The sequence below is a fragment of the Peromyscus eremicus genome, chromosome 14, assembly GCF_949786415.1.
Source record: "Peromyscus eremicus chromosome 14, PerEre_H2_v1, whole genome shotgun sequence".
Classification (NCBI taxonomy): Eukaryota; Metazoa; Chordata; class Mammalia; order Rodentia; family Cricetidae; genus Peromyscus; species Peromyscus eremicus.
The window spans coordinates 24,816,734-24,839,321 of NC_081430.1; the positions used below are offsets into that span (position 1 = coordinate 24,816,734).

Here is a 22,588-nt window from a genome sequence, read left to right on the forward strand (position 1 = left end):
CCTTCTTAGGGAAAAGTCAATTGGGAAAACTATGAAGGCACACATGATTTTCATAACAGAATACAGCTGATATATAACAAGCCAAGTAACACCAAAAACTCCTTGGGATTTGGCTTCCTCTGGAGAAATTCCCTGATTCCTCCAGGCAGTGACTTTGCCATAACCAGCTGAATTCTTATGATATCTTCCTGCGGTCCGCAGCACTCCTGAGTTAGGGGATTCATGCATGCATGATCATAACTGGATGTATTAGTTACTGATTTATGTGTAACAAATGACTCCAAAAAAATTTGATAAAAGGTGGAGCTGGTTGTAAGAACACTCACTGCTCTTTTCCAGAGGACTGGTGTTCAGTTCCTAGCACCCATATCATGTAGTTCAAAACCACCTGTAACCCAGCTCCACGGGCTCCAACACTGTTCCTGGCCTCTGCAGGTACTGACACACATACAGATATACAGACATAAAAATAAATAATTAAAAATTTTTAATTAAAACCAAGCATGATGTCCTATGCCTGCAATGCTAACATCGCAGAAGCATAAGAGGGCGATAAACCGTCGTGGTCCTTCTTCCTCTGTCTCCGAGTGGCTGGGCATAGCGTTTGGATTTGAGTTTTCGCACAGGCTGTATGCAAGGGTTTGGCTGCTCCTGCAGTCACCTTTGGGGTGGTTTCCAAAGGGTGTAATTGGCGAGGATTATTTTCTTCCAGAATGTGGTTTGTTTATTTTTGAAATCAAATCACATCTAGCCCAGGTTATCTCAAATTACTATGTAGCCGAGGCTGTCCTTTAACTTCTGACCCTCTTGCCCCTGCCTCCTGAGTGCGGAGATTACAGGTGTGCACTGCTCACTGGGCTCACTATTGGCCTTCTTGGTTTTGCCTTAGGAACCTACCCCGTGGGTCCCACACGTCACGGCAGTTTCCCTCATCAGACTGAGCAAGTGAGAGAGAGCATAAGAGAATGCGATTCCATGCATGGTCAAGTCTTCGTTATTCTAATCTCAGACCGGGCATTCTATCCGTGTTGCCGTATTTTACACATTAAAAAACAAGTTCTGGGGGCTGGAGAGATGGCTCAGAGGTTAAGAGCACTGACTGCTCTTCCAGAGGTCCTGAGTTCAATTCCCAGCAACCACATGGTGGCTCACAACCATCTGTAATGAGATCTGGCGCCCTCTTCTGGCCTGCAGGTGTATATGCAGACAGAACACTGTATACATAATAAATAAATCTTTAAAAAACAAAAAACAAAAAACAAGTTCTAGCCAGGAGGTGGTGGCGCACTCCTTTAATCCCAGCACTCGGGAGGCAGAGGCAGGCAGATCTTTGTGAGTTCAAGACCAGCCTGGTGTACAGAGCAAGATCCAGGAAAGGCCCAAAGCTACACAGAGAAACCCTCTCTCGAAAAATCAAAATTAAAAAAAAAAAAAAAAAAAAAGTTCTAGCCCATCAGGAGGGAGCACATTGCAGAAGACCAGCTCAGCAGGCGTCATCATGAAGGAATAGCTTTCATGCGTAGAGATGGTGTGATTGATAATGATCCCTTTGTGACTCTGTGGTCAGGAATGGAAAGAGAGCTAAGTGAGACACTTTCCACGAAAACAAAGATGGTTTGATGATTTAAAACTGTTGTTCCCTGTTTGTAGTCTGCGGCTGTTTGTGACTGTACAAATATCACCCCACCCTACTCCAAGACAGCAAAGCAGTACTGAGATTTACAATTTAAAAACAACTATGAGCCAGGCATGTGATGGACACTTGTTATCCTAGCACTGGGGAGGAGGAGTCCCAGGTTGAGGCTTCTTGGACTTGAGTCTCAAAACTCAAAAACCAAATCAGAAAAGCAGCCCCCCACCCACCCTGAATTTTGGAATACCTCCATCATCAGGAAGAATTTATTGAACACTTACTTTGTATTGTATCAGAGGCATACAAGATAACATTTATTCTCAATTAGTCCAGGGCAAGATTTATAAACCACTGAAATAGAAGTCTTGAAAGCTATTTATTTTTAAAAATATTTCTTTTCACTTTATGTGTGTGGGTGTTTTGCCTGCACATCTTTCTATGTACTACGTCTGTGCCTGGTGCTGGTGGAGGCCAGAAGTGAGCCCTGGGTTCTCAGAACTGGAGTTGCATGCACGTAAGTGTGGGCTGCAGATGGGTGATGAGAATTGAACTGAGGTCCCCTGGAAGAGCAGCCAGAGCTTTCAACTCCCTGGTTCCAGGAAACAAGCTCTTGTATTGTGTTCTACATCCTTAAGTCAAAAGAAGGAGGAAATTAAAAAAAAAAAATCAGTGGGGTATAGTGGCATACACCTATAATTCCAGAAATAAAAGAGAATAATCCCCCCACAGTCTCCTTGGGGCACCTTCATTTCTATGTTCACGAATTCATTTATTATTTTCAATAAAATTTTTTAGTACTTACTATGTGCTAAGCATGTGAAGTATTCTTTCTATTACCCTCCGCCCCCTTTATTTATAATTTTTGAGACAGGGTATCACTAAGCAGTCTTGACTGGTCTGGATTTCACCATGTAGACCAGGCTGGTCCCGGACACACAGAGGTCTGCCTGCTTGTGCCTCCGGTGTGCTGGATTAAAGCTGTGAACTATGATGCCTCACCTTTTCTATGCCTTCTGTGTTTGATAGGTTTTGTTTGTTTCTTTGTTTGTTTTGGTACAGTGTGCTTATATTACTTTCATTAAAAAAATTAAAGGTCAAAATGTTGCCATCGTGTATTGTTAGATGGTAAGGCTGTACATTTTCAATTTGCGTGCTTATCATTTCCTTATTAAACATATTTAAGTTTAAACATATTTAAATAGAGATAAATACATGTCCAGGAGCTACGACTCTGAAAACTATGGGATGGAGTATCCGTTCTCTTCTAGAGCGATCCAGCCCATGGCATGTGTTAGTTGGTAAGATGCTGAGGCCCAGACCCAGGGCTTCGTGGGTACTCAGCAAGCACTCTACCAACCGAGTTATAGCTTAGACCCTAAAACAAAACTTTATGTTGAAAACACTTAGTTTGGGGGCTGGAGAGATAGCTCAGTGGTTAAGAGCACTGGCTGCTCTTCCAGAGGACCTGAGTTCAATTCCCAGCACCCACATGGTAGCTCACAACCACCTGTAGTAAGATCTGGTGCCCTCTTCTGGCCTGCAGGTATACATGCAGACAGAGCACTGTATGCATAATAAATAAATAAATCTTAAAAAAAAAAAAAAAGAAAGAAAACACTTAGTTCAATTGGTTACCAATATTTATTTTATGGCAGTGGTGGGGCTGAGCCTAGACTTGTCTACAGCAGGTGAACACTTTACTACAACACTACTGCCAATCTTAAATATCACCTTACAAACTATTATCTGAAAGAACAGTTACTGTAAAAGGTGATTTGTAAATCAGGAAAACATTCTTTCTGTTAATATTTCAAATATGCTATTAGGGGATGGGGAGATGGCTCAGTGTTTAAAAGCACTTACTGCTCTTCTAGAGGACCCGATTCAGTTCCTAGCAGCCAGATTGGACAGCTCACAGCCATCAATAACTCCAGCTCCAGGGGATCTCACACCCTCTTCTGGCTTCTGAGGGCACTGCACACACACTCTCACAAATAAATAAACCTTAAAAATGCAATTACATGGGCTGGAGAGATGGCTCAGCAGTTAAGAGCACTGGCTGCTCTCTCAGAGGTCCTGAGTTCAATCCTCAGCACCCACATGACAGCTCAGAACTGTCTACAATTGCAATCACATGGGATCTGATGCCCTCTTCTGGTGTGCAGACATACAGACAAAACCCATATACCTACAATATGTAGTTTTTAAATAGTTTTTTAAATGCAATTATATCAGAACGTTAGAATAGCATCTACTACCACTGCATATGGATTTGTATCTACAAGAATTATATCACTATTCCTTGATGATGATATGAAGTGAATGTGCAAAGGTTTTTTGTGTTGAGTCAACACAGGCAGTAAGACAAGAAATGTAACTGGAACATGCTGTTGCTAAATCTGTTTCCTGAGCCTTGGGACACCAAAGAAGGATGATTTCACAAACCAAACCAAACCAAACCAAACCAAACATTCGACTGTAGGGTCAGCAGTGCAAAAGAGGGAGAGTAGGATGTCTCCTCAGCAGCAGCAGCAGCAGGAGGAGGAGGAGGAGGAGGAGGAGGAGGAGGAGGAAGATGAGGGAGAGGAGGCTGCAGAAACAAACTCACAGCTGCTACTATTAAGTGATTTACATGTCAAAAAAAACAAGACAGACCAGGCAGTGGTGGTGCACGCCTTTAATCCCAGCAGAGGCAGAACCAGGCAGATCTCTGTGAGTTTGAGGCCAGCCTGGGCTACAGAGCGAGATCCATGACAGGAAGCAAAACTACACTGAGAAAGCCTGTCTCGAAAAACAAACAAAAGAAAAAAAAAAAAACAAAAACAAAAAACTAAGACATGTTAGTGCATGCTGAGGCAGGAGAATCATCAATTTGAGGCCATCCTGGGTACTCAACAAATTCCAAAGAGAGATCATATTTTAAAAAGAAAGAAAAAAACCCTACATAGTTCCCCAAGATATGAAGACATGAATTTTTCAAGGAATTCAAAGCCAGCATAGGTTTGTCTGACTCCAATACAACCCATTAAAAATTGTATCTTCAGAACTTTTGCTAAAACACTGTTTTGCTTTTTCAATAAAGAAAACTTTGGAGTCAGTCACATCCCTAAATGTTTGACTCCTGACTATGGGACCCCACAAATAGGTGTGAAAGAACTGAATGTTCTCAGGTGGGGCCCCAAGAGGGCCACCGAAACGGATTGCTGGGGGGTAAGGGCATTTATTAGAAGAGTTCTTACGCCATGGACAGACAGACAACACGACAGGGACTCTAGGAGAGTTTGGCTTCAGCATCAGAGACAGACAGACTGTATGGTGGGGTCTCTGAAGAGAGGAATCAAGAGCCCATGGGGCCAAAGTGGGACTTTCCACACACATGAGCACATACGTGTGTGGATGTGGGAGTAGGTTCTCTCCTTTCATGTGGGAATCTTTAGGTTTTTAGGGTTGGTGGCAAGTGCCTTTATCCACCCTACTGGTTTCATTTTAAGAGCACAGTGAGAAACCAGGAATTTGGTTGCTCTCTACAAACTGACAGCCAAGCCCCGTTGCTGCAGACAGCACCCACACAACTCACTGAACACAGAGAAGTCAGTCTGGTGCCTACCCAGAACCTTCACCCCTCCTGACAGGTGTTCATGGTACTGGAAGACACTCAGCATGCTACTGAAGGAGAAAGGTGAACACTAATCCAGCTGCAAACCTTCCCATCCAGACAGATGTGCTGTGTAATAGTGGCCCAAGCTTGCGGGGCTAACAACTGATTGGACTTAAGGCCCACTCCATGAAATGGAATCCATCCCCAACCCTGCTTGAGAAGTCAAAACCCTGAGGCTAGATAGTCCAGGGACCTAGGGTGACACCAAATACTAATGTTCATTAAAGCAATGGTTCGCAACCTTCCTAACCTGGGACCCCTTAATACGGGTCCTCATGTTGTGGTGACCCTCAACCATACAATTATTTTTGTTGCTACTTCATAACTGTGATTTTGCTGCTGTTATGAATCATAATGTAAATATCTGTGTTTTTTCTGATGCTCTTAGGTGACCCCAGTGAAAGGGTCATTCGACCCCCAAAGGGGTCATGACTCACAGGTTGAGAACCACTGTGTTAAGGAACATAGTAATAAAATGACTCTTAGTGACATTCTGTTCTGCTCAGAGCAGCGCCTTGCTCAGCCATCATCAGAGAAGCTCCCTCCTGCAGCAGATGGGAACAAATACAGACTCACAGCTGGACAGTCTGCAGGGAATGAGAGATGTGGGAGCACGTAGTCCTAAATGAGATGTCTCCATCAGATCCCTCCCCGCTGGCTCAGGGAACTCTGCAGAAGAGGAGGCAGAAAGACTGTAAGAGCCAGTGGGGATGGAGGGCACCAAGGAAACAAGGCCTTCTGAACAGCAGGAGTCTCACTGGGTATACAAACCACTCTTTTTTTTTTTTTTTTTTTTTTTTGGTTTTTCGAGACAGGGTTTCTCTGTGTAGCTTTGCGCCTTTCCTGGAACTCGCTTTGGAGACCAGGCTGGCCTCGAACTCACAGAGATCCGCCTGGCTCTGCCTCCCGAGTGCTGGGATTAAAGGTGTGTGCCACCACCGCCCGGCTACAAACCACTCTTAAGGGCAGGCCCCATGTCCAGCAGTAGATGGCTTGCACAAAATGATCTCAATGGCGTTTTGGAGGTTCTTTGTCTTATAATGGTTTGTTGGTCCTTTATTTTTTCCCCTTACAGGTCTTTTCCATATATATATATATGTGATATATATGATATATATAAATGGTTTCCAGTTTTGTGTTTCTATGAGATTTCTGTGTGAGAATGTGTATGTGTCCATCAGTATGTGCTTCTTGTGCTTTTTGAGTCTCTTTTTTTTGTTTTGTCCTATTTCAGTTTGTTTTTGTTTTATTTTATTATTATTATTATTTTAGATGCCTGTTTGTTTTATAAGGAGAGAGAAAAAGAAAGACCGTAGACGTGGATGGGAGAGGAGGTGGAGAGGATCTGGGAGCAACTGGGGGAGAGAAACCATAATCAGACTATATTGTATGAAATATATTTCTTTTTTTTTAATTAAGAGACTTTCTATTCATTTTACATATCAACCACAGATTCCCCTGTCCTCCCTCCTCTCAGCCCCCAGCCTTCTCCCCCAACCCACCCCCCATTCCCACCTCCTCCAAGGCAAGGTCTCCCCTGGGGATTCAGCTCAGCCTGGCACATTCAGCTGAGAAAGGTTCAATCCCACCCTCCCTGCACCAAGGCTACGCAAAATGTCTCACCACAGGCACTAGGTTCCAAAAAGCCAGCTCATGCACCAAGAACAGGCCCCGGTCTCATTCCCTGGGGGCCTCCGAAACAGTTTAAGCTAAACAACTGTCTCACTTATCCAGAGGGCCTAGTCCAGTATCATGGAAGCTCCTCAGCTATTGGTTCACAGTTTATGTGTTTCCACTAGTTTGGCTAGTTGTCTCTGTACTTTTTCCAATCATGGTCTCAATATCTCTTGCTCATATAATCCCTTCTCTCTCGTCGATTGGACTCCTGGAGTTCCGCCTGGGGCTTGGCCGTGGATCTCTGCATCTGCTTCCATCAATCACCGAATGAGGGTTCTATCATGACAGGGTGTTCGGCTATTTGATCACCAGAGTAGGTCAGCTCAGGTACCCTCTCGACCATTGCCAGTAGTCTATAGTGGAGTCATCTTTGTGGGTTCCTGGGGACCTCCCTAGCACTCTGCTTCTTCCTATTCCAATGGGGTCTTCATTTATCATGGTATCTCTTTCCTTGTTCTCCCACTCTGTTCCTGATCCAGCTAGGACCTCCCGCTCCCCTAAGCTCTCTTTCCTCCGACCCTTGCCCTCCATTACTCCCCCTCACCCCCAGTTTGCTCATGTAGATCTCATCCATTTCTCTGTCGTTGGGTGATGCCTGTGTCTTTCTTAGGGTCCTCTTTACTAGGTAGCCTCCCTGGAGTTGTGAGTTGTAGTCTGGTTATTCTTTGTTTTACATCTAGTATCCACTTATGAGTGAGTACATACCATGTTTGTCTTTCTGAGTCTGGGTTACCTCACTCAGGATGATATTTTCTAGTTCCAAAAATGTATTTCTAATAAAAAAAAGAGCACAATTACTTTTTGAAGTTATAATAGAGCTGAGCATGGTGGCACACACCTTTAATCCCAGCACTCGGGAGGCAGAGCCAGGTGGCTCTCTGTGAATTCCAGGCTAGCCTGGTCTATAAAGTTCGTTCCAGAACAGGCACCAAAACTACACAGAGGAACCCTGTCTCGAAAAACCAACCAACCAACCAAACAAACAAACAAAAACTAAACTCTCACGAGAGAACCCTGATCAGCATTTGCCTGGGTGGAAGGTAAGGGTGGGATGGATGACAGACACACAAGAGGAAACTTGGAAGGATGGAGATGAGCAGTTTTCACCATGGAATGTTTTTAGTCTTCGTACTGTGGCTACGCCATGGTCATGATGTCATTTCAGTAAAAACCATATACAACACCAATAGTAGATGCAGTACTTAGAACTAGTTAGAATTCTAAGTGTATATAGAGCCTTGTAAATATGTATTTGACCACAACCACCTACCTCTTTTCCTGCAAAGAGTCATTTTTGGAGACATATATTTTTGGTGGTCTCATATAGCCCAGGCTGACTTTGAACTTCCTAGGAAGTTATCATTCTGCGTCCACCTTACCTTCCAAGTGCAGGGCTACAAGTGGGTACCACCATAACCCCCCTGATCCTTCAGTTTTGAATATAAATGTATATACTGGCCTCAGTACTAATCTGTCAGTATCCCCAGCCAACTCTTATTAAATATGGAAAAAAAGGCTAGCCTACCCCACTGGTTTTAGACCCCATGCCTTATTGACTTGGGGGCACCTTGCTTTGTCTTCTGCATTTTGGTCAGCAAATTTCACCTTGTTTCGTGTGTACAATCATTCATAAGGTAAAAGGCATAATTAGTGCTATAAATGGATGACAACCATGGACATGGTGGACATCCAGCTAGGTCCCCAGGGAACACAAAGAGGAGACCATGGGGTTAGATGTCAGTTAGGGCTTTATGCCCACACACGATAGTGACAGTGTCAACAACCATCCTGGTGCCTGACGAACCTAGTGAAATTTGTGTAATTCACTAGGTGTAACACCTCCTCTAAGAATCATGCGTATACAGCCCCCCTGCCACCCACCCCCACACCCCATTTTTTTAAATGAGGTTGTCATGTAGCTAAGGATGGTCTTGAACTGGCAATCCTATCTCAGGCTCCTGAGTGCTGGGCTCACAAGCAAATGCCACCACCACACCTCTAGCCTCACATTAGTTTGATACCCGTGATGTGAACGTTTGTACACACGATTTCCACTTCTCTTGGCTGTGTTTCTAGGAGTGGAACTGCTGGGTCACACAGTAACTCTTCCTTCAGCACTGTGAGGAGCTGCCCAACTTTTCCAAACGCCCAAACCACTTAGTGTTCTACCAGGAGCGTGGGACGCTCCAGTGTAGGAGGAGTCCAGAAGGACTCATCGCGCTAAGTCCTGTTGCACAAATCCTAAATGGTCTTATAATAAAAACCCGGAGACAGATATTGGGGTAAATGCTGAAAGATCAGAGCAAAGGAACAAGCCACCAGAGAGACTTCTCACCACTGCCGAATCCACAGGCCGAATGGAAGGAGAGATCCTGTCTCCACGAGGCCTCTGACTGGAAGCCTCTGAGTCCTCAGCCGAAAAGGCTCTCTTGCCTGTCTCCTCACACCTTATATGTCTTCCTTTGTCCAGCCATTTCACTTCCTTCCTAGTACTGAGATTAAAGGTGTGTGCTTCCCTAATACTGGTAGCAAAGGTATGAGATCTCAAGTGCTGAGATTAAAGGCTTTTGACGCCCAAGTACTGGGATTAAAGGTGTATGCCACCACTGTCTGGCTCTGTTTCTCTCCTAGACTGAATCAATCTCGTAATCCTGGGTGGCTTTGAACTCACAGAGATCCAGACTCATCTCTGCCTCCTGAGTGCTGGGATTAAATGTGTGTGCCACCACTGCCTGGCTTCTATGTTTAATTTAGTGGCTGGCTCTGTCCTCTGATCCTCAGGCAAGCTTTATTTGATACACAATGTATCACCACAAAGTCCTTCTCAAGCTTCATCATGTACTAGAAACCAAGGGCTCTGCAGTGCCTGAGACAGGCGAATTTCCAGAATTACTCGAGTAGTTTCTTTCTGGGAGCAGACAGACTGGGTTAGTGTATTTTCTAAGTCTGTGCTCCGTTCAAGGGCCCTGCAGTGCCCGAGGCAGGCGGGTTTCCAGAATTACTTGAGTAGTTTCTTTCTGGGAGAAGGGAGCAGACGGACTGGGTTAGTGTATTTTCTGAGTCTGTGCTCCGTCCAAGGGCCCTGCAGTGCCCGAGGCAGGCGGGTTTCCAGAATTCCTCACGTAGCTTCTTTCTGGGAGCAGACGGACTGGGTTAGGTATTTCCCGAGTCTGTGCTCCGTCTGCAGACAGAAAGCACAGCTCTATTTGCACCTTGCAGTTTGCCCTAAATAAAAATGTTTGTTTGGCAAAGAAAAATGAACAAAGAGGGAGTCTAAATGCTCAGCCAGTGTTTCAGATTGTTTATCCTCAGGATTTGTCTTTTCCTTTTTTCTTTAGTTGCTTTTGAAAAGCTCAAGTATTATTCCAGGGCATATGAGGATTGTGAGTTTGAGGGTCTCAGGTCTACACAAGGAGACCCTGTCTTTAAAAAAGGTGGGGGAGGTAGGGAATAAAGGAAAGCACAGGAAAGAACCTCAAGCGGTTTTAACTTGATGTTTTACCCAAGTGTCTACATAGCATTGGAGCTCTGTCTAGAAGTGAGTCCTGCACTAGGCTCTTCAGACAAAGCTGTCTAAAGAAGTCTTACCGGACAGAGACACAGTGAATGAGACACAGTGGGATCTGCCTTCTCCTTCACATGAAAGAAGCCACTCTCGGACTTCTGGAGGTCACATTTGGAGGTGGCATGTAATAGTCGGGGGTGGGGGTGGGGGTGGGGGTGGTGTCCCATGCCTTTAATCCCAGCACTTGGGAGGCAGAGGCAGGTAGATCTGTGAGTTCGAGGCCAGCCTGGTCTATAGAGTGAGTTCCAGGACTATCAGGGCTGTTACACAGAGAAACCCTGTCTCAAAAACCAAAACCACCACCACCAACAAACTAGGGAAGGTGGCATGTAAATTAAACAGGTATGCTTATGTCTGTGACAGAATAAAAAGGGAAAACAAAACATTTCAGATAAATATTTTAATTATCTAATTACAGTTTACTTATATGCATATACAACTACTGTATACGGATAATCATATGCAACTATTTACAGGTACATAATCATACATATAAAATTTGAAATGAACACACAAAGCAGATGGGTTAACACCACACTAGAGATGTTGCTTCAGTGCTAGAGAACCTTATATAAATGAATTTGTTCCAGAGCTTCTCTGTCAATGTCCCTTTGTGGGTACACATCGAGGTTCAGTGGTATCTCTTCCACCCAGGAGGACAGCTGCACATTAATCTATGAGAAAAATAGCATAAACAATATGAAAATTTCAAAATGATCCTATTATTTGGAATTTTACAATATCACCCTAAGTTACACAACAGATTTTTAAAAGGAATTAATTTTATTTTATATTTTTTAATGTTTGCATGCATGTACATGTACCATGTCTGCGTCTGGTCCCCAAAAATGCCACAAGAGGGTGTCAGATTCCCTGAAACTGGAGTTACAGATAGTTGTGAGCTGCCACATGGGTGCTGGGATCTGAATCCAGGTCCTCTGCAGGCAGCAACTGCTCTTAACTGCTGAACCGTCTCTCTGGCCCCCACACCACAGGATTTTTATTACCATGAATGGTACTAAGTTATATAGTACCACACGGATCATTTTTGTTGTTCTCAATTTGTGGGTTTGGAGATTTTATTTTACTCTGATTTTGGAACTTGAAAAAAAAATTTAAAATAAAATGTTTTTAGATTTATTTATTTTATGTCTATGAGTGTCTTGCTTGTGTGTAGACTGTGCATCACCTATGTGTGCCTGGTGCCCATGAAGTTCAGAAAGGGGATTATCCTGGAACTGGAGTTATGAATGGTTGTGAGCCACCATGTGGGTGCTGGGAACTGAACCCAGCTCCTCTGCAAGAACAGTAAGTGCTCTCAACAGCTGAGCCATCTCTCCAGCCCCTAGAATAGTTCTTTGAATGTAAGTAGTGTAGTAATGATCATAAGGTTCAAACAATCAAAGATGGAAGCAGCAGGAACACATGGAAAGCTGTTCTCCCTCCCACAGCACCGGTGAGGAGCAATCTCTCTCCATGACCTGCGTCAGCTGTACCCCAAACCCTCTACACTCTGGAGCCCCGACCGCACACAACTCTGTAAGGGAGTTTTCTTTTTAAACAAATTCAGCAGCTGTCACACACGCACATGTGGATATTCAGGACAACCCTGTGGAGTCAGTTTCTCCACCGTGTGGAAGCTGGGGATTGAACCAGGTTGCCAGGCCTGAGCAGCAAGGGCTGTTACCTGTGGAGCCATCGCACTGGCCTCAAAGTTGTTTTCTTAAGTAAGAAAGCAACAAAGTCATCAGTTTATGAATAAGATCTATTTTATAAACTTAATTTTTTGGACAGGCTGGCCTCCAGCCAACTCTCAATCTTCATGCCTCAGTGTCCCACGTGCTGGGATTATAGACCTGCACCAATGTCTACAATTTTCATGCCTCAGCCTTCCACATCCTGGGATTATATAGACCTGCACCAATGTCTACAATCTTCATGCCTCAGTCTCCCACGTACTGAGATTATAGACTTGCACCAATATGTTTAACTTTTAAAAAATTTTAACAGTCCATTGTATTTATGTATGTATGCATGTCTACTCATGTATGGGGTACACGCCGTCTCTCTAGACCTCATGTGTTGGTTTTCTGAGACCAGAGTTTTCTACATAGGCCAGGACGGCCTTGAGGTCATTCATGAACCTCCTCATCACTGACTCTGGATTGAGGAATTACAGGTGTCAATGGCTGTTTGGGCAGATTCATGTGCACAGTTAATGAGGCTGATATTCTGGGGGCTGGGGAGATGTTTCTGCAGTTAGGAGTATGTACTGCTCTTGCAGAGGACTCAGATTTGGTTCCCAGCACCCACATGGTGGCTCACAACCATTTCTAAGTCCAGTTCCAGGGATCTGATGCCCTCTTCTGACCAATATGGGCACCAAGCAAACCTATGGTGCACATATAATATATGCAGGCAAAGCAGTTATACACATAAATAAATCTCTAAAAAGCTGTTATTTTGGTAAGTGAAAAAAATCACTAAATTGGCTCATAAATATAAATATTATAAACGAGAAATTTAGAAAGAATTTTTTTTTTTTTGAAACAGGGTCTAGCTGAGCTGGAAACTCGCTATGTAGATCGGATTGGCCTTAAACTCAGACATTCTCCTGCTTCTGCATAAGTTCTGGGATTAAAGGCATGTGCCATTGTGCCTGACTGACAATATATTTTAAAAGGGATGTTTCTATGAGAATGGAAAACTATGATAGATCACATTACTGATGGGCAGGCTCTCAAAGGGAGGAAATGAAGCTGGTAAATCAGGATTACTGTCTTCTTTACACATTTCTCCATTACGTCCTATGCTGTAACAAGCAGAATTAGGGCAGGAGAGATGGTTCTGGGTTCAAGGACGCATGCTGCACACTCATGAGGACCAGATTTCGGATCCCAGTGATTCTAGATTTTACGGGACTGACTATTAATATCCATCGTGACACTGAAGTAGACCAGCCTGGGTCATAGATTTCAAAAGAAAAAAAGATTTCAAATTGACTTGGGAAATCAAACTGCGAGAAGAACACAGTCTTCCACTCTACTGGAAATCCTTGGACAACTTTGACCCCACGGCAGCCCCTTTATTTTGTACGAGAATCGATATGCAGTCTGACTGACCTAAAAATGCACTCATCATTCATTCTTTCTGTTCTAAAGGTCAGCATTATGATTTGGGCACTCATTTTTCCAGTTTAGTTTTGGAGAAGGGGGTTCTGATGCCCAGGTTGGTCTCAGATCAGTGGGTTCACGTGATCTTCCTGTCTCAGCCTCCCGTGTGGCTGGGTCACCCTTCCCCTTCAGCTATGATGGGGGGTTGGTGTCTTACCCACATTCACTAGTGTGTTAACCTACAACTATGACCTCACAGCTATTAAAAACTGTGTAGAGAAATAAGGGAATCTATATCCAGATAGGAATTGCATTTCAATGTTTTGAGGGCAGAAAAATAAACCACAAAGTAGAACTTTAGCAACACTGTCTTGCTATTTCTAGAATGTTGTAACAGTTATCAGAAAAAAGCCAAGTTTTGACAAGAAAAAGGTTGAAGGGCTGGTGATCTATGGATCAGTACAGTGCTTACCTAGTATGCATCAGCCCTAGGGATTTTCTGTTTGTTTGTATTTTTCAAGACAGAGTTTTTCTTTCTATAGACCAGGCTGGCCTTGAACTCAGAGACCCACCTGCCCAGCTAAGGAGCCCTAGTTTTAATTCCCACCACGACCAAAACTAACCAAGCAATCAACAGAAGGAACAGTGGTTACATACCTCAAGACCTACGAGAGAATCTTGGAGACTCGGTACTGTCACTAACAGTGACCCTTGTTTCCTTACATTTTGGATGATGTAGTTCCAGGCACTAGAACACATTAAAAACTGATACAATCAAACAACAGGAAGACAATATTACATATTAGTCAGAATAGATGGCTCTCTTGTTCAATGTCTCATCTTTTTCTCTTATGCTGGGGAGAGAAAGAGAGCCTCAAGCATGCTAAGCAATCTACTCTGCCTCTAAGTTACAGCCCCAACCAAGTTTGGTGGAACACGCCTGGAGTCCTAGCACTGAGGAAACGGGGTCCAGTCTGGAAAACATAGGGACTTTCAGGGTACCAGCCTTGGCTACAAAGTTAAATACCATCTCAACAAAACAACAACGAAAAACAAAATCCTGGGTATAGTCTTTAACATACAATCCAGCAACTGTACACTTTGCTACTTACACAAAGAAGCTGAAAACGTGTATTTACAAAAAAGATCTGTACATGGATATTTACTGTAGTTTTATTCATAATTGCCCATCCTGGAAGCAACCGAGAGGTCCTTCCAGGGGAATGGATACATTGTGATATATCAAGACAACTGCACATTGTTCAGCACTAAAGGAAATGTGTGCTCAAGTCACGGACACAGAGGAACCTCAAACGCCTATTGCTAGAGAAAGAACCAGGAGGGCTCTGGATTGTACGCGTCTAATCACCTCGTGCTGGAAACCTCGAAAGCTACGGCGAGAGGATCGGTGGCTGCCAAGGGTGAGGCTGGAGGACAGGACGGAGGGCTGAGCAGGGGTTTTTAGGGCCACGAACTATTGTCCATGTTTTAAGGCTGAGTGTGTGTCATTACTCATGTATACACATACATGGGCGGTACCACACCAAGAGTGAATCTACTGTGGACTGGGGACTTCTGGTGACTACGGCGTACCAAAGATCCATCATAATAAACATACTGTTCTGATGGGAAGAATGATAATGGCACAGATTCTGTAGGTGCGAGGGTAGACTGTACAGGAAATCTTTATCTTTTTACACTTTTGCTGAGAACTCAAAACTTCACTAAGAAAAGCAAAGCAAAAACCTGACATGTTAGCTTTTACTCGACACTGGATTTTTTTTTTTTTTTTCTGAATAAGGATGACAAAAGAAAATGCAGACAGTATCTAGAAATCTAGATGGGCAAAATGTTTACCCACAGGAAACAGAACTATAGCAACACAGTAGAAATGGGCAAATTTTCCAGTTCCTGAGGGGTGTTGGCCAAGTTACGAGGTTTAGAGTTCTGAGATTAACAAGATGGGGATGTGAGCTATTGGAAAGTTTCTGAATAAGGAGAAACGAAGTTTTCAGCGTCACACAAGTCAAGCAGGACCAGCGTCAAAGCTTTGTAGTTCCTCTATGAGGCACATGAGAATCAGTCCTTCAGACGGAAGCCAGGGCTGAGGTTGCTAGGGACTGAGGGAGATGAAGAGTCCTGGGAAAACAGAGGGCACAGAACTGCCAGGAACCGAAAGTAACTGCAGATGTGTGGATTACATCTTTTCAAACTCACACCAAGAGCGAAACCAGACCTCATTTGGCTGTATGTAGTATTTTGGGGTGGAATTCCACTATCACAAGGCACCTGCAAGGTTTGGTAGGACCAGTCAGTTCTCAAGAATAACGAAATGGAACCTGTTGATGCATTTCAGAGTGCAGTGTGCCTTTGACCAGTTCTGTTTAACTCTCAGGGTTGATAGGCACCGGACGCCTACACTATGTATGACTTGACAGTTCCCCACACCAGTCGGGGGCACCAGTGAGACAATACGGGGAACACAGCCCTGGCAGTGAGAAGGGGAGGTGGGTGGGTAGTGGTATCTATCATTTGCACTTGTTTTTGGTTGAGGCTACGCTAGTAGGTTTCCTAAGTTTCAGAACCTAGTTACAAGACAAATGGTGTTCTTTTTTCCTGGATGGGTATAATATCACATAGCAACATTCAATAATGCCACTGTTTTAGCTAGGGCTTTTTTTTTTTTATTGTGATGTGATTCCTAAAGATGATATATAATACAAGACTAAAGAACTATATTAGCACGATCTTTTCATTTATCTGAGACAGGTCTCCCAGAGCTCAGGATGCCCGCAACTACCTATTTAGTTGAATTCACTGCCATAGAGTACTGTAGAAGAGCTGTATCTCCGTACGGCTTGGGTCCCAGAACCCTGACTGGGGCAGCAAGGGGATGAAGTAAGGAGTCACACAGACTCGTGTACAGGAAGACAGACGGGCTGGGTGGGCGGTGCTCTCGGACGGGGAAGTCGCAGCCCCTGGAAGCTCAGTGTTTATTACAGACACTTGAACGGGATATCGCATGCAGCTGAGCAAGGAGCCAGGCTTATGGTGGACAGCTGGCAGGGAAGCAGGCTGAGCTAATCTCACAAGGAGCCGTCGGTCCCTGCAGGGGAGCAGTCTCGAGGCGGTAAACATCCAGGGGGAGAAAGCTATGGTGGTCATTTCCTACACACTATTGACATCTGCACAGGGAGGAGAGGAAGGCTTCGCACACACCAATAAAGAAATACATGTAAACTTTTAAAAAAGAATAAATACATTTTACAAAAATCAGGTTTTTCAAAATTTTGCATTTTAATGTTTCCTTATTAAAATAAGTTGATATCATGTATGAAACCGTCAAAGAATAAATAAAAATTATTAAAAAAACAAGTTGAGTTTGTCATTTTAAAGTCAGCATAAAAACGTTTCTACCTCACTAGTCTCTTTTCACACCTTGCTGGGTATTATTTTAGTAACAGATTTCTTGCTTCAGTAAATAACATACCTGACCTGTTCAGCCTCAGTAAGAAAATATTCGAAGACATTGTTCATCACAATGACATCGGCACTTTGCAGAAGGGAGCCTTGGGTGCAGATGTCTGCATGAAGCACCTGCAGAAGGATGAGCTCATGTAAGACAGTGAGAACACTGCATCCCGCAGCCACGTGAGAGATGCCTCAACCGCATCCCGCAGCCACGTCCCCTAATGGCTCGGGACGCTGTGCACAGACAGTTCTTAGTATCTAGTAAACCCGGAAGCTTGTAAAGAAGATCTGCTTTGAATGGAATTATTTGTTTTGTTATCATTGTGTCCCCCTGATTCATAATTATTTTCTTTTAACCGAATTCAGAGATTTTTCCATTATAATTACACTGTGAGGTACACAGTCAAGGCTCAGGGTGTGATCTATGGCTCTGCCCAACTAAATTTGTATTCTCAGGTAAGGAGTGTTTCATAGTGATTATCAGTCCTTATCACACAATATAAAAATTGAAAGGTAGATACGAAAACAAAAACAAACACAAACCAAAAACCCTCCAGGGGCTGGAATGACGGCCCACTGGTGAAGAGCCCTTACTGCTCTTGAAGAGAACTGGGGTTTGGTGTCCAGCACCCACATGGTGGCTAAGAGCTGTCTGTAACTCCAGAGTTCCCAGGGATCCAATGCCTTGGTGGGCACCAGGCACCACAGTCAGTGTACAGACATACGTACAGGCAAAACACTCAGACATGTAAAATAATAAATCTTAAAAAAGTCATATAACTCAAAACCTTAAGCCATAATTAAGGCTTTTCAGACCACAGGCGCGGGAACAAGAAAACACACTTATTTGCTCAGGAGCAAACAAATAGATTTTACTTCAAAAGGAAGAGGAAAACCTTTCCCTTGTGTTATGTGAGTTATTGTCAAAGAAGTACTCAAGCCTTACAAATATATGATATGTAAGGTGTTGTGTAGTCATTCTTTGTTTTTTAAGTAATAAACATTCTACAAAAGTTTGAATTCACTTGGCCTAGAACCTTTAAGCACAGCTTTGACAATCTTCAGTAAAGAGAGAGACGGCTAGGAGGGTGAGGCTCTTGTCACAAACACGCCAGTTAATAATTTCAGACATTATAAACACGCAGCTTGGCTACGCAACAGATAGGTAAACCAATCAGTCAATTTCTTTTTATCCTCTCCTCTTATCCTTAGTTCCTCCTTTTTCTTTCCCATCTATCTTTACTTTTTCATTTTTTCTTCCCCGATTCTTCTACAATGATCTAGTCAGAAAGAAGACCCAGAAGGATCAATTAATCATGGGAGCCAAAAGAAACACTCTCGGGGCTCCAGGAGAACCCTAAGGGATGCTCAGGGCAGACTCTGGACTGCTGGCCGCACAGAAGCCATTCGACAACCAAACTCAACCAATACTTAGCGGATCCCTCTTTTTTTTTTTTTAGTTTGTCAAGACAGGGTCTCTCTATGTAGCTTTGTGCCTTTCCTGGAACTCACTCAGTAGCCCAGGCTAGCCTCGAACTCACAAAGATCCACCTGGCTCTGCCTCCCGAGTGCTGGGATTAAAGGCGTGCGCCACCACCGCCCGGCTTAGCGGATCCCTCTTATCTGCGAGCTACTGTGCAGGGAGACAAACCAGCTTGGATGAGCCGTGGCATCTGTGCCCAAGTGTGGCACACTATAGTAATGTGACAAAAAAAAGTCAGCTGATGCAACTCCCCAGTGCAAGCAAAGGGATGAGCCAAGAGCAATGACAGGAAAGAGCGAAGGTTTAGTGTTAGCCTGGAGGAAGGGAACAGGAGAGTGTAAAACAACAGACCCTGTAGGTCAAGACACTTACATGGTACACGCAGGCAAAACAGACTGAAAACAACAACAACAACAAAAACAAACAAAAAACCTAAAAGCAAAGAAAGAGCCTGAAAGGGCTGATGGGTGTCAACAGATGCTATCAAAAATAGTTACAGGACCTGTTTTTGGTGGTTTTAAGACCCTTCATACAGTATTTACCTACAGCTTCAAGGAGGGAAATGGTTAAGAGTTCCAAAAGTCGTAAGGTGGCATGAAAAGGCTTTAATTTAGGAGTTAGGGATGTTAGCGTGTTTGTCCCACATAAGGCCCTGGGCTTTTTTTTTTCCTCACTGGATAAAAAGAAAAATCAAGTTTTTTTCTATTTCTTTTTTTCTTTTTCTTTTTTCTTTTTTGGTTTTTCGAGACAGGGTTTCTCTGTGTAGCTTTGCGCCTTTCCTGGGACTCACTTGGTAGCCCAGGCTGGCCTCGAACTCACAGAGATCCACCTGGCTCTGCCTCCCGAGTGCTGGGATTAAAGGCGTGCACCACCACCGCCCGGCCAAGTTTTTTTTTTTTTGTTTTGTTTTTTTATCATAAAGTTACTGATGGTGGCCACAGAAGCTACAAGCTAGGATAAAACACATGAGAGTGTATCAGAATATTTTGAAAAGTGATCGACATTTCATAAAAATATAAACATTTTATATGCCTTTATCACTGTATTTAAAAGCAAAAGCAAGAACTTGATTATCTGTTTGTTACTTGATTCTTTAGAGGCTGTAATTTTTAAAGGGAGATTTATTTATTTTTGCTTTATGTGTATGGGTGTTTTGCCTGCATGTCTGCATGCATCACATGCGTTCAGTGCCCGTGGAATTTAGTAGAGGGTGCCAGAGACCACCGAGTTGGAGGAGTTATAGACAACTCTTAGCTGCTGCTGTATGGGTGCTGGGAATTGAACCTGGGTTCCCGGCAGTGCTCTGAACACCAAGCTATCTCTCCAGCTCCCAACGAGTTCTCAATGTTTAAATCTCAATTTTCAACTGAACAGATATTCTTGTTAGCTATGTGATTATTACATAAGAGCAGACTGAGGTCAGTCTGGTCTCCACAGTAAGTTCTAAGCCAGCCAGGGCTGAAAAAAAAAGAAAACTCATGAATTGATCTTTTGCAGTTCCAGGGACTGAATCCAGGATTTTTTTTTTTTTTTTTTTTAATTTATTATGTATACAGCATGTATGACTGCAGGCCAGAAGAGGGCACCAGAACTCATTACAGATGGTTGCGAGACACCATGTGGTTGCTGGGATTTGAACTCAGGACCTCTGGAAGAGCAGTCAGTGCTCTTAACCTCTGAGCCATCTCTCCAGCCCTGAATCCAGGATTTTGTACATGGAAGGCAAGTACTCTACCACTGAGCATTACCCTACTCCCATGAATTCTATTAATATCTATAATTACTAATATTCTTTTTTTTTAAAATTTTATTTATTACATATACAGTGTCCTGTCTGCATGTGTCCCTGCAGGCCAGAAGAGGGCACCAGATCTCATTACAGTGGTTGTGAGCCACCATGTGGTTGCTGGGAATTGAACTCAGGACCTCTGGAAGAGCAGTCAGTGCTCTTAACTTCTGAGCCATGTCTCCAGCCCAATTACTAATATTCTAATAATATCTGTTACTACTAGACAATGAATTCACTCTGATCACTTATTGCTATATTTTCAAGATGAGAGTAGGAAAAGAAGTTAGGTGAGGGAATAAAATAATTACCTTTATAAAAAAGGGGAAGGCTTGATCTTAATCTTTACAAATTTTATTTATTGCTATTTATGCATATATGTGTGTGCCTCCTTATTCATATGTAAACCATGTGTGTACAGATGCCTGTGGGGACCAGAAGAGCGTGTTGGATCACATGCAGCTGACATTACAAGTCACTGTGAACACTGGATGTAGGCTATGGGAACCCTGGGTCCTCTGCACGAGCAGCAAGTGCTCTTAACTGCTCAGCTGTCTCTCCAATCCCCTGATCTTTCACTCACTGAGTCTGTCAATGTTTAAGGACAGCAACTTAATACCAGAGATTGTTAATATTCTCTGTTTTGCCACGAGAATTAAAGAAACTTATCAAAATTTCAAAGATTACTGCATTAAACAGACCCCCTCCAAAAAACCAAAACCCCCAAGTCTTTTGTCTTATTTTTCTTCTCATAGGAAAAACCAGGAAACCTGTCCTAGCCTAACACAGACATCCTTCCCTAATAACCATGGTCCTGTGACATTTACATTGTCTCCCAGTTTATAAGATGATAAATAATCATGAGCAGTACCAGCCCTTTCATTTTCACTTTAATAAAATACACTGGCAGCCACCCTCCAGAGTGTTACAGTTCTGCTACCCAAACTACGTCTGATACAGAGAAAGAGAAGGAAAAAACTCTAATAAAACAGCAGGTCAACTCACCCAGTTTCTCCACAACAGCAGCAATAGATTAGAATATGGAAGCAGTTAGGGAAGACTCCTTAAAGGTAACAGAGAACATACTGTAAAGGTACCTTTATTCTGTCACTGAACTGGTATTTTTTAATGACCATTTCCTGCAACTGGCAAAATTCTCCATTCAGTTCTACTCCACAGAGCTGTGCGGCTGAGCTGTAAAAATAGCCCTAAAACAGGAAGACAGGCATGGTGTAAACCAGTTAGCTTTTAAGTAGAGGTTTATATCCACTTGAATTAAAAGCTCAAACGGTCACAAAACTTAACAACGTTCAGAACTTTACTCATTAAGGTCTTGATTGGAGTCTGTTAATTCCTATCAGTTAGCTCTATTTTTAAAGACTGATCTCTAAACTTTCCTGATTAGACTGGGCATTCAGCAGTTGGAAATGATGAAGTGACCACATTCTCAACCTCTGTAGGGTCTATTCAGCCTTCATCAATTCTGGGGAAGCGATACCATGGCAGAGAAGATAGAGTTGACCTGTAGGGAATGCACTGACGACCACACACCATTTCTAACTAGGAAGGAGGGTGACTGACCAACTCAGTTAACAAGGATGTGGAGAACTGCTGGGGATGGGACCTTTGCAGAGTGACAAAAATAATATGGAAGGAAAGGTCAGCTAACTTGACAGATTTGAGACAGGATTCATGTAGCCCAGGTTGGCTCCGAACGTTCAGCTTCTGATGCCAAGATCAGAGACATGCCTATCAACACATGCACCAAGTTTGACTCTAGAGCTCCATCATAGATATTTACAGTATGTTTCAAAGTACAGATGTCAATATTAAGAAATTTGGTATAGCTTCAACCACTGACTGACTATGGAGAAAAGTGTCAATCTATTTACCTTATCAACACAGACAATGTACGCGCAGAGTCACAACTATTGGACAGTACACTTCTGCATATTTTCCTTCCCTCCCTCTCTGTTCTTTCTTCTTCTGTGTGTATGTGCATGTGTATTGTACATGTAAGTGAATATGCAGGCGTAAGTGCTCATGAGCACAGGAGGAAGCCAGAGATGCTCTTTAAAGAAAAGCTAGTGGGGCTGGAGAGATGGCTCAGCGGTTAAGAGCCCTAGCTACTCTTCTAGAGGTCCTGAGTTCAATTCCCAGCAACCACATGGTGGCTCACAACCATCTCCAATGAGATCTGGT

The 22,588-nt window shown here is 43.3% G+C and overlaps 1 protein-coding gene across 2 annotated transcripts in view; it reads right to left on the bottom strand.

Moving 5' to 3' along the window:
- Nucleotides 1-10,999: 10,999 nt before the first annotated feature.
- Nucleotides 11,000-22,588, bottom strand: part of LOC131924182 (uncharacterized) — a 34,362-nt gene continuing 22,773 nt past the window's right edge. For both annotated transcript variants that reach the window (XM_059279413.1, XM_059279415.1), the window contains 4 exons: nt 21,484-21,594; nt 17,137-17,243; nt 14,304-14,394; nt 11,000-11,207 (listed from right to left, as the gene is read on the bottom strand). In XM_059279413.1, the coding sequence (XP_059135396.1) occupies nt 11,091-11,207; nt 14,304-14,394; nt 17,137-17,243; nt 21,484-21,594 (426 nt within the window). In that variant the 3' untranslated portion in view covers nt 11,000-11,090. The remainder of the gene's footprint in view (nt 11,208-14,303; nt 14,395-17,136; nt 17,244-21,483; nt 21,595-22,588) is intronic.